The following is a 12,761-nucleotide window of genomic DNA, read 5'->3' as shown; positions in this document are numbered from 1 at the left end:
CTTAGAGTCAGCCAGAGTTGGGGTTGCCAATGACTCATCCCTGATGCCTGCATTGCTGCCCTGGTAAAGAACTTAAGCATATGCTTAGCCTTAAAAATCTGTGAGGCATTAGTAGCACTCTAAGTGAAATCGAAGCAGGTGTTTACATATACCAGTGCTTTTCTGGACTGCAGCCTTTATTCTCAGAGGAAGATACTATTTCATTTTTTGTCATTGGCTAAAAATTCCCATTTTAGCAGTTGTATCACAAAGAGTACAGCTTACTTTTCTTTATTTTTAATGTTTTAAGTGCTGCAAATGTCTTAGCACTTGCATGAATAACTTCAAATCTCTGGGTGGGCTGATAAAAACCTCTATTTCAACTGTTGTTTCCAGTGAATGTACATATATTAATAATGAACAACATATGAACTTTTGCTCTTCACATGAAATAGATTTTTTTCCTCTGAAGGACTAGCACAGCTCAAGACTGGATAGGGTGATGTGTGTTTCCTCTGTGATAGCTGTGATGGTTTACATGCCGTCAGCTGTCAGCATCAGTTGTTAGCTGCTGCTCCCTCATTACACACTGGAGACCAGAGCAGGGAATGAATGTGGTTGTGTCTGGAGGCCGGTGGTGCTGGCCCACAGATTTGTAAGAGAAGGGAGGGTTTTCACTCAGATGCACTTGCTGGTTCACTGTGTTTCAGCAAGTGAATGCTAACCGTGAAAGGCTTCCTTACAAAAAATAAATTGGTGGAAAAGTCATATCATGTACATAATTTATACTGCTTACCTGTACCTCTGTGATTACAGGAAAGGCAATGGAAATAAACCCTTGCCGTTTCTTAAAAAAAAGGGCATTTTGCCTAGAAATGTTCAGGACCAAAATGTCAGAATGTGGGAAAACTTACCTGTTGAGCACAGACTCTGTTTTTAACTTAAAAACCTATTCTGAGGAAAGTTGCTGCACCTGGAACACTAAACCTACACCAGCCAAACTAAGAGATGTACTGTAGGGTGTGAAGTAGGGTACCTCAAGTAGCTGGTTTCTTCTGTCTCTGCTTTCTATAGTGCTTATAGAAAACTGCCCTTTTCTACCTGAAAATGTTCAATATATTGGGCTTTTGGGGGGGAGGAGTTCTTAAGAATACATTACAGAGACTGAAATATCTTTCATAACCACTCATTTCCATTTTCTCTAGGGCCGAAATGGGAAAGGCTCCATTTTCGTATGGGCTTCTGGGAACGGAGGCCGTCAGGGTGACAACTGTGACTGTGATGGTTACACTGATAGTATCTACACTATCTCAATTAGCAGTGCTTCTCAGCAAGGCCTTTCTCCCTGGTATGCAGAGAAGTGCTCTTCAACTCTGGCCACAGCATACAGCAGTGGGGATTATACTGACCAAAGAATTGTAGGTTGTTTTTACCAGATTCAGAACAAACATAGAAATGTATTATATATGCAAATAACAAGTGAGAGCTCTTAAATGCTTGGTTTCAAGTGCCTGCTTCTCGTTATGTGTTACATGCTTAGTGCTTTTGTCTTGAAACATTGAGAGATTTGTAATCCAAAAAGTGATTGTATTCCTGGAACATCTTCTACTGTAAAGCAATGGCTAAACAAAATCATTGCGTCAATGCAGTTAAATCAGCATGCTGAATTTGTCTGCTATTTGTGTATGACAGGTCTCTGCATGAAGTTTGATATGGTCCCACTATTCAGAAAGGGCAGGTGAAGAGAGATTTAGAGTAAAAGGAAAAAGAACCTGTGAAGTTAGCATACCATATGAGTCAGTAGCTCCGATATACATTGCCATTAGCTTTTCTAAGATTGTCAGCCCCCGAGTTCCCACTTACGACAGCAACAATAGTGCTTCCAAATCTGTAAAAGGTACTCAGCAAGCAGGCAGAGCAGTCTGTGTGCCTTCATTAACTGTGCAAGAAATAACTTGTACTGAAGAAAATTGCTGTGATAAAATAATGTTGAAGTACCTATAATTTCTATTCAGCCCTGGTGGATGCTAATTTTACAATAAACTACATTGATGGGAGTTAAAACAATGTCATTCCAACTTAGGCAGGAGATCAGTCGTTCCTAAGTGGCTTCTCTTCAAACCTGAGATGTAGATACATGGGCAGATGAGTTTGGTATTTAATTTCCAAATAAAGCACGTGTTTCATTGCAAATTATAGTTCTTCTGTTGAAGAGGGAGCAGAACACCAATACTAATCCTATGAGTAATTTTCTAGCAAGCAGTAATTTTAAATGTTCTAGGCCCAACACAATGATCTGTTTGTGTGATTCACCAGTAAGCCTGAAACACTTATTGTGAAACCTTAGAATAAAATAAGATATTCAGTGTGGGAGTATTTTGTTCCAACACAAAGCGTTTTGATACAAAAATTATAGTTGAAGTAAAAAGAGTGGATTGAAATATGAACGGATTGAAACATCCATCACTTTTTCTGCTGGTGAGGAATGTACTAATATGCACCAAGTAAAGGATACATGGTTATGTTGGTGAGTGTGGATATGACTATTTAGAACTGTTTATTCATGCAATCTAATTTTTTTGTTTCTTCTGTCAGACAAGTGCTGATCTCCACAATGAATGCACAGAGACTCACACTGGGACCTCTGCATCTGCACCACTGGCAGCAGGAATTTTTGCTCTAGCTCTGGAAGCAAAGTAAGATGTCCCAATTACCTTTGAAACTCCTCTCTCAGCCACCCTGCCATCTTCCCCAAAATGTTGTCTGTTTGAAAGTGGCACCATCTCATACTGCAGCTCCACTTTTTGTCAGTCAGACTTGCTCAGCCCGATGACAAAAATAAGCAGGTACTTGCATCAACACCTTATAGCAAAGCAGAACCAACGTAAGTAAAACGTGGTGACCGAGGAATTTTAGTCCATTTTGTGCATTGGCAACAATTGCTTACTGAGTTCTGGTCAATTGCACTTAAAAGCAGTGAGGCTGCACATGTATCAGGAGAACATATTGAAGACAATAGGTTGCAGGAGTTTAAATTAAGTCTTTAGTCAATTTACAGAACCTTTTCTGCCAATGATAATACCTTTTGTAAAAAGGAAGGTACCCAAGCTTGACTGTCTGAGCAGGCAGATAGCAGGCAGGTTCAGATTCTGTAGGGCTGGTAGTCGGAATGTGTGACTTAGAGAAGGTGAAGAAGAACAGGGCAGGACACGACAGGAAAATAGCTTTTTCACAGAAAACAGTTCAGGCTTTAGTGGGTAGGCTTAGTACTTGAGGTGTAGGTTCAGCTCCATGTTCTATTGCGTACTTCTTTGATGACATAAGCCAAGACACTTAAGGATGTATTTTAAAGGGTAGAGTTAATCACAGATAGAATCAAACACTCGGTGAATTTTCAAAGTCCAGGTCCCATAAAGACCGGTGGGAAATACTAGTTTTGGTAGTTAATTTTAAAAGCCTGAATAATTTTGAAGAATTGGACTCTCGTCTTGTTAGATACCCATTCTTCATGTACACAGAAATCTTGTCTGCCTGGAGAAATATTGTGAGGATAAGCATGTGACATGCTCTATATTTTAAAGTAGTGGGATACCATATGCATTCAAAGCAAGTTCTGTTGCAGACTAATAATTGAGAGAAAAATGATAGATAGCCCTGAAACAATTGACCAGGAACATTTTCTCAACAGCCCAAATCTAACATGGCGGGATATGCAGCATTTGGTAGTGTGGACCTCAGAATATGACCCACTGGCTGGAAATCCAGGATGGAAAAAGAATGGAGCGGGACTGATGGTCAACAGCCGATTTGGGTTTGGATTACTCAATGCCAACGCGTTGGTAGATTTAGCTGATCCCAAAAGATGGAAAGGTGTACCAGAAAAGAGAGAGTGTATTGTCAAAGACAAAAGCTTTGAACCAAGGTAAGAATTTGCATTAGCAGTAACTAAGCTTGTGTCTATCTTAGTAGAGCCTGAAGGATAGTGTTCTACACAGATTGTTCTGAACCAGACTCAGATATTTCTTTTGATTAATTTGGTTTTGCCTTACTGTATTCCTCAGGGGCAGGCAAGCAGCGCTGGCTTGCTTGCTTTTTTTAGTGTCAGACTGATGGAAATTACTAGGATGGAGCCTTAACAAAGAGTAAGTTTATTGTGTCTGCTTGTGCAGCCAGTGTATGGGTGGATGATAGTGTGAGCCTGAACCTGATCAGATCAGGTATGAATGTTTAGACTGCTATCAGAAGATGAATAAAAAGATACCAAAGTCTCCCAGGGATTTTTTTTAAAAACACCTGTAATCAGTCTTAGCAATTCTTCTCCTTTGACAGGCATAGTAAATGTTGAAATCAAGGTGATATATTGAGCTTTAGTCACATCCGTAGCACATCTCTTATGAAACACAAGTGTCTCAAAGGCTCACTGAAAGACTTAATAGCCACATGCACAAGTGCTCCCAGCATAGTGAGCCTAAACTGAGCTCAATGTACAGGTTGAGTCAGTAAGCTAGTTAGTCAGTAAGGATATCTAGACTGCCTTTGACTCCACTTGTTCACTTACGGACTTGTAAATACAGCTATTTCAAAGATCGAAATTATACTGTGTGAGTGAACTAAAAATCTGCCTGTAGAAACATATTACAGTGTTTTGGAGTGTCACTGCTTGGTAACCTTATTATTTATGCTATTTTATTGTCAGTTTGCTTTTTATGAGCTCTCTCCTTTCCACAGAGTGCTGATTCAGTACTCATGTTTGTAATACTTGCTGTTTATATGTTTTTATTACTCTATGTTGCATTGCAAAAACAAAGGTCTCGAGATTCTGAATTTAGAATTATTTGTGTGGAGATTTAGATACCCCTTTCTCATTAGAAGTAATGGAAATTGTGCAGAGAAAGCTATGCACAGTAGCTCTCTGTACAAAGAATGTACAGAAGAGGTAAGCTTTTTTCCCCTTGAGATGGCATTGACTACAAAGGGTTAAAATGGCTGTGCCTGCTGCAGAATTGTAACTCCATGATAACAGGTCTTCTGGATATTTGAATGAGGGAACTAAGTATAAGTCTGATACAGTCCCTGATGTAGCTGATAGCAAAGACTGTTTTTTTTGTAGTCTCTCTGGGACAGCAAAGTGTTGATAGAAACCCTTGATGATCAGACTTGCTTGCTTGTTTGCAGGGTGTGTTGCACAAGTCTGTCTTATGCAGCGCCTATCGCTTGGTCCACTGCAGTATTATCTATGCCTCCAGAACTTCCCATGGTTTTTACTGGAGCATTCAAAAAACTAATGAATGTAGAATTTGTCTTTACTTCTTCCTTTCTTATCATTCTGTAATGGGTGTTAGATGTGTCATTTGTACTTCACATAATCATCCAGGATCAAAAGTTTCTGTGAGTAATGAAAGAAGTCCTGTAATTTTGCCAGATTATTAAGAGCAAATGAGGAAGTCATCATTGAAATTCCCACAAAAGCCTGCGAGGGTCAAGAAAACTCCATTGCATCTCTGGAGCATGTGCAGCTTGAGGCAACGATTGAGTATTCCCGTAGAGGTGATCTTCATGTCACTCTGGTGTCTCCATCAGGTACAGGAGGCAAAGACATACTTTGTTTGTGTTGGTGTAGTGTGTAACATTTATTTCACTAAAAACCACCTCTGTGTTCCTCAGTGGGAAGGACTTGGGGGTACTGGTGGATGAAAAGCTGGACATGAGCCGGCAATGTGCGCTTGCAGCCCAGAAAGCCAACCATATCCTGGGCTGCATCCCCAGCAGCGTGGCCAGCAGGTCGAGGGAGGGGATTCTGCCCCTCTGCTCTGCTCTGCTGAGACCTCACCTGGGGCACTGCGTCCAGCTCTGGGGGCCTCAGCACAAGGACATGGACCTGCTGGAGCGGGTCCAGAGGAGGCCACCAAAATGATCCGAGGGCTGGAGCCCCTCTGCTGTGAGGCCAGGCTGAGAGAGTTGGGGTTGTTCAGCCTGGAGAAGAGAAGGCTGCGGGGAGACCTTATTGCGGCCTTTCAGTGCTTAAAGGGGGCCTACAGGAAGGGTGGGGAGAATCTTTTTAGCAAGGCCTGTTGTGACAGGACAAGGAGTAATGGATTTAAACTAAAGGAGGGGAGATTTAGACTGGATATAGGGAAGAAATTTTGTACAGTGAGGGTGGTGAAGCACTGGCACAGGTTGCCCAGAGAGGCAGTGGAGGCCCCATCCCTGGCACCATCCCAGGCCAGGTTGGACGGGGCTCTGAGCACCCTGATGTGGTTAAAGCTGTCCCTGCTCGCTGCAGGGGGTTGGGCTGGGTGACCTCTAAAGGTCCCTTCCAGCCCAAAGCATTCTGTGATTCTATGAAATATATCGTTGGACAGATCTGTCACCTCCAACAGGTGAGTATGACAGCAAAGCAGCCTGGGGACTAGAAAACTGGTTCTCTGAAACCTCTTTCCAGCCTTCATGTGTTCTGGGTTATTTTTGTGAGAAGAGGTTTGAAAATCATACTTCAGAAAATTAAGGCACCATTTCTAATATTTTTTCATTCTGGCGACAGGACCTATAAAAACTGAGAGTTCCTGGCAGACAACAAATTACAGTTCAATAGTGCTTATCAGCTATACTGTGATTTAACAAACTAATGGAAAACAGGGTATCTGACTCCCCAGATTTCATGTAACTGCATCTCCCCATTAGTGTATTTAAAACCACAGTGTCTCTGTTAGGCACCCTTAGTACAACTACACTAAATGTACTAGAATATGGCAAGCTATCTTGACAATGCCTTGAAATAACACCATAAGGAGAAAAAAAAAAAAGAAAGGAGAATGAGTATAAACAACTTTGTAGAGAGTCAACTGATATTAGAAAAAACAGACAAACTTTCATGTATGAATTTAAACATCAGGCTAATATAATTTACTAATATTAAAGGCTAATTTAGATTTTCACAGATAATAAACCAGTAGAGCCTTGTTCATATCGTTATTGCAGGACCTCACTAGAGAGGAGGGTTAAGGTACTGTATGTACAGTATATTTCCAAACCCTACTTTGTCTGGGATTCCTTTTAAGCCTAACCTTAATTCTTCATTTTCTGAGTTTACCTTTTGTCTTATGGAAGCAATGTTGCTGTGAGGTGTTTTACCCTTGACTCTTGGTGGTATTTTCAAATTTAATTCTGTCTTAGATACATTTTAGTTTGGGAGTAAATATATGGACTGTCTCTAGGTACATGATGGAGATGACAGCAACAGTAGCTCTCATTCTACTTTTACAGAGGTATTTCCCTCCCAAGACACTGTTCTACTGCTAATATGTAGGAAGCATGGTTTCACCTTAGAAAAACACCCCTTTTTGAAAGACTGGTGACAGTAATATGTTCTTCATCTTTGTATGTATTTCTGTGATTTTAGCTGAGGTAGCAATAGTCAAGTGCTGCTGCCTCCACTATTGTATCATGTTGCTGTCATGGTTAAGCTGTTCTTTCCCTTATTCCACTTTCCTGCAAAACAGTACTACCACATGGATGTCATTCCTTTTCTATATTTATGGTGTTACCTTTAAATATACTTATAGCTTGTAATCAGGCTCCCTGGGGCTTCTCTGCTCCTTATTATGTAAATATAGCTCCCTTGCTCTCTCCTTATATGCAAACAAGCACAACATAATTCCTACTGTGCAGTAGAATATCTTCTGCTGCAGAAATACTTTGTGAAGTGTGGCATTTTTGTAATAATAATAACAACGCAAATGCTTTTCACCCTGTTGGAGGTCCAGGCTGTAACAATCTGCATCCACTCACGAGAAAAAAAAAAAAAAAAACAACAAAAAAACAGTGATGAATTCAGGATAAGGCTTTGGTTTCACAATACTGCATGAGCTGGTTTGCCTTCCAGGCTTCCATCTCAGAAGTTTCCTGAACTGATCATCAGTGGAAAATACTGTTTGTGTCTGACCTCTGTTTCTTAGTTTCTTTATGTGCATCCACTACTTTTCTGTGTTAGAGATTGAACACTAAGTAAGATGTACCTTTTTAGCACGGCCTAATGTGATAGTTTTTGTGCTCTTAAATACTGCAGTGAAAATAATTAAAGGAACCACTGATCAGAAATACCATGTTTCCCATTCCACAAGCCACTATTAAGTAGTGTATTTTCCAGGTTACCTATGCACTAGATAGTGTGCAAGCTGAGCAATGGGAAAAGTAAAAGTGAACATGTATGAACAGTCACCACTGTTGATCTTGCACTAACACAGGGACCAGCACTGTCTTACTGGCTGAGAGAGAGAGAGATAAATCTCCCAATGGCTTTAAGAACTGGGACTTCATGTCTGTTCACACATGGGGAGAGAATCCAACAGGCACCTGGGTTTTAAGAATTACTGATGTGGTAAGTATGTCTGTATGCTAACTAGCTAAGTTTGGAAGCTAACACAGACGAAACGATCACTAACCACTACCAAGCATGTTGAATAGTGAGTCTTCTCATGAAGCAAGCTACAACAAGAGTTTTATTTACAGTAAATATCTATCTGGATAAAAGATTAAAGAAAAAAAATAGGGTCAGATTTTCTTGTTCTTTACATAAATGCAAAGGACTGTCCTCATTTCACTGAGATGTACCTGTCAAAAAAATTTCATGCCTCTGTTTTTCACACATTATATGTCACAGAAAGAAATCACTTAATAAAATTTTCTGTGATTCATGGAGGGAAATATGTAATCGAATTAACATGCGATTGACTGCCAATTAGGTTTTTGTGCAGAGAAGAACACAGGATAGGTCTAGTCTTCTCCTAGTGCACATGCATAATTTTCATTAACTCAAAATCTTTTGAATTAATTAATTTCTGGTGACCTCAGAGAGATATTCTGCTGTATAACTTTCACTAACTTCTTTCTTAGAGTAATTGCTGCTGCACAATGTTTAAGGATTAAAGCCAAGAAATCTACAGATATGAAATAACTACGTTTACTAAAACCACCTGGGGATATGGATTACAACAGTGAGACACCAGAATAAAGCTGCTTGATAGGCAACTGAAAAACCATTCTCTTCAAAGAGAGAGTGATCAAGTGCACTCATCTCTGGAGAATTTCATTGAAGTTGTCTGTTAGTAAGCCTGTCATTAGGGGTCAGATCCTGCCAGAGACTGAACGTTTCCTTATCAGACACTGAGCCTCCAACCCCTATTGGCCTCGAATTGTAAACAGGAAGATAATGCCAAGACCTGAGCAGATGGACAAGGCAGTAGAAGTAAATATTAATATCAACAGTGTAGCGTTAATACTGCAGGCTTATAGATAACCCCATGGTTACAGATATCCTGCTCTTTGTAATTAATATAATGCATTTTTTGGAATGAAGTTAAGAAGAGGATTTTGTTTGTAATTCTCTCATTTTCCATTTTCAAGTGAGAGGTTCCTGAAATTTACAATAAACCAAGCTTTTTGACTTCAAGAGGTAATGCACTCTTTCCTGAGCTTGTACGGCTTTGTGATTTGTGAAATAAGTTTTCACATTAATGGCCCTAACTGAAATCACAGATTCCCATGCAGAGTTGCTCAAAATTTAGTTGTCATGTAAGTTGTGTATGTAAACATTGGTATAGACTTCTATTAGAAAAGAAGAGCTTCAGCAGCTATCTTCAGTCTCTAAATGACTGAGCAAAAATTCTGAAAGAAGCTTTGGTAAAATAAAGTTTCAGTGTTCTCTGTACTTGTCTCTTCCACTTTCTGCTATTTAAATACTTCTGCCAAAACTAATGGACAAAGCATTTGTTGCTCACTTCCACAAGCTTTGTTTCAGATTGCTGTTGTACACCACTACAGTATATTATTCCAAATTACTATTCCAATGATAACTTTTGTGAGGAAATTGCCAAGGAATGGCTTAATGAACAAATACTAATAACACAAAATGCTACTTCTGTAATTTTTAGCATTCTGTGTTAATGACAAAATTCCATTGATGCTTACATGATTAATTAATTAATCATATGTTGCATCAAAAGGTGAGTATTTGGAGTAGTTAAGCCATTGTATTAAATCCCACTTTCTGATATATCCTGTCAGTCTTTTGGTGCTTTTAAATCATTGTCTAAATTTAGATACTGAAAGCCTTATAATTTATTTTAGTCACTTTTGTCTACTTTACGACCACGTGTCCTGTTTCCTCTTCTTATGTCCTGAGAACCTATGCTAATGCCATGCTTGTCCTTTAGTCCAGAAGAATACAAAATGAAGGAAGGATTGTAAATTGGAAATTGATTTTGCATGGCACTGCTACCCAGCCTGAACATATGAAGCAGCCACGTGTATACACATCGTACAATGCTGTGCAAAATGACAGAAGAGGAGTGGAGAAGATTACAGACTTTGTAGAGGTAGTGTAACATTCTTTTTTTTCCTTATGCATTTTTCAGTTTATAAGAAAATGGTATTTTTTCATTCTAAGAACACACATACTCATTCTGTATACATTTCATCTAACCCCTGACCACTTCTGAGTTGTGTATTGTAATTTTGTCCATATCAACAACTGATATTTTTATTAGTCTCTGTTTTCATATGCCAACACCTAAGGGTTTTAGGATGGTATGAGGATATTGCTACTAAAGTAGTGAACTCAATAGTTAATGCAGTTGAGTGGTACAAGGAGGGAGGAATACACCTCTGACAGACATGCTAAATTTATGTAATTCTAGTGAGAACAAGTGTCGCATCCAAAAGGAGCTTTGCCTGCTGGAGTGCTTCCAGGGAGTTTGGAAGGAAGTTAGTAACAAAAGACATGATAGAAGTCAGAAACTCACTGATTCAGAGGTTTGGTTGAGTGGATCTGTTGCTGCTAGCTCCTTTGTCACCCCTTCTTTGCCCTTCAGGTAGAGTGCTCTAAACACACTCCAGGCTTCTGGGAGTGACAGTGGTTTTCTGGATGCATGGGATGGTAGTATTGTACATTTTCACAATAATTGATTATGTCAACATCTTCAGAATACTTTATTAATCACATCCCATCAATTTGTTGCCCCATTAAGTAATTAGGATGTCCATAAAGCATAGAGAGATTAACGTTCCTCAGCCAGGTTATGAAGGAGAAGATTGAGGGAGACATGATTATGGTCTTAAAATACATTAAATATGTGTCCGCAGGTGTGGCAGCCATGTGCAAGAAAATAAACTGGCAGAAAATAAAAGTGGATTCAGGAGGTACTGTAGGAGAAGATTGGTAGACATAGTAAAAAACAGTTCAGTTAGAAAGACAATCCTAGTGTAAACGAGGAAGCTATGTTGCCACATACTTCTGTGTCAGTATGGGAGGTGTAGGTGTAATAGACACTGTTGAAACGAGATCATGCCTCTCACCCACTTCTCTATACATCTGTATCTGACATTAATCTTGCAAAGTTTCCAACATATATGTCATGACCACCCGTTAGCCATACTTCACTGTTTTTGCTCAGGTGAGATCATCTACAGAGAAGGTTATATGGAAGCACTGGTTCAGTCCTTTTCACAAGGGTATGTGGCACAATCAGAGCTGCCATCACCACTGCATATAATTCCTTCAGTTAGACTGCTGAGGAGCTGTCTCCATAGTACAACTAGAAATATCTCTTAAGACTGGGACAAATCCTGCTATAAAATTACATGTTGTATCCTGCCAACATGGAGTCTGAATTTATTACTTCCTATGTTGAGGCAGGGTTTGGTATTTTATACAATATAGTCCTTTTGGTAGTCTGTTTTGGTGTATAATGGTCTAGTTCTTTTCTAGATGCTAAGTGGCTCCTGCATGAAAAAATAGCATCTACCCACATGTAGACAGAAACCACTAACCAGAGAAAATCTTAATCCAGCCAGTTTTTCATTGACACCTAACCTTTTTTATGCTAATCTGTATTCTAGGACCATACCACACAGGAGAACCTGAGTGAAAAACCTGGAGTCACAGAAGATACCAGTAGTAGCAGTGACAAAGCAGAAGATAAAATCCCATCAGAGGCTATGCTGCATTTACTGCAAAGTGCTTTTAGCAGACAGATGGCTCAGAAGCGACTGCCAAAGAAGACTGCAAGTGGGAAGTTAAATATTCCATATGAACACTTCTATCAAGCCCTCGAAAAATTAAACAAGCCCTCCCAGTTGAGAGACTCAGAAGAAAGTCTGTACAGTGACTACGTTGATCTTTTTTACAATGCCAAACCATACAAGCATAGAGATGATAGACTGCTGCAAGCCTTGGTTGATATTATAAATGAAGGAAACTAAACTATAGGGTATGGCACTGAGTTGGAAATATTCATTGTCCCCACCCCACCTGTAGGTTTTTTTCAGATGTCTGTTGTATGCTCTAGTTGTGTGATTGGTGCTTTGATTGCTTCATATTTAATACAAATATCAAGGAAGGGCAAAAAAACGGGTGTGGGAGGATAAGGCAGCAAAGTGATGCTTTTTGGTAACAGCTTTTTTCAAAGCCTTTCTTCATTACCATCACAGTAGATTTGCCCCCTCAGGCATGAAATGCAGTAGTATTCCCCTGAAAACCCTAATGCTCTATTTTAAACAATTTTCATGTTAGTTATTCTTCCACCCTATTCACTTAGCATGCAGTAGGATTCAAAACCTGAATTACCAAGCAGTTTTGAAGCGAACTGCCAAAGCTATGGCTCATCCCTGGATTTGTAATGAATATTGCAGTCTTTCTTACATTTGGCATTTATTCCATATTTAACACTTGCAGCCGGTACTGCTTCAGTCATAGGTTTTTTGTTCCTTCTCCAAACAACAATGCT

At 39.6% G+C, this 12,761-nt stretch overlaps 1 protein-coding gene across 1 annotated transcript in view; it reads left to right on the top strand.

Moving 5' to 3' along the window:
* The window catches only part of PCSK1 (proprotein convertase subtilisin/kexin type 1), a 28,870-nt gene extending 16,633 nt beyond the window's left edge, over nt 1–12,237 (top strand). Inside the window, exons 8-14 of the mRNA XM_075725950.1 lie at nt 1,185–1,397; nt 2,575–2,675; nt 3,668–3,901; nt 5,402–5,559; nt 8,223–8,356; nt 10,191–10,352; nt 11,875–12,237. Coding sequence (XP_075582065.1) covers nt 1,185–1,397; nt 2,575–2,675; nt 3,668–3,901; nt 5,402–5,559; nt 8,223–8,356; nt 10,191–10,352; nt 11,875–12,237 — 1,365 coding nt within the window. The remainder of the gene's footprint in view (nt 1–1,184; nt 1,398–2,574; nt 2,676–3,667; nt 3,902–5,401; nt 5,560–8,222; nt 8,357–10,190; nt 10,353–11,874) is intronic.
* The last annotated feature ends 524 nt before the right edge of the window (nt 12,238–12,761 follow it).

The sequence above is a fragment of the Pelecanus crispus genome, chromosome Z, assembly GCF_030463565.1.
Source record: "Pelecanus crispus isolate bPelCri1 chromosome Z, bPelCri1.pri, whole genome shotgun sequence".
NCBI classification, from domain to species: domain Eukaryota; kingdom Metazoa; phylum Chordata; class Aves; order Pelecaniformes; family Pelecanidae; genus Pelecanus; species Pelecanus crispus.
Note: the sequence above shows the minus strand (reverse complement) of the source record. Positions and strands in the feature narration are given on the sequence as shown.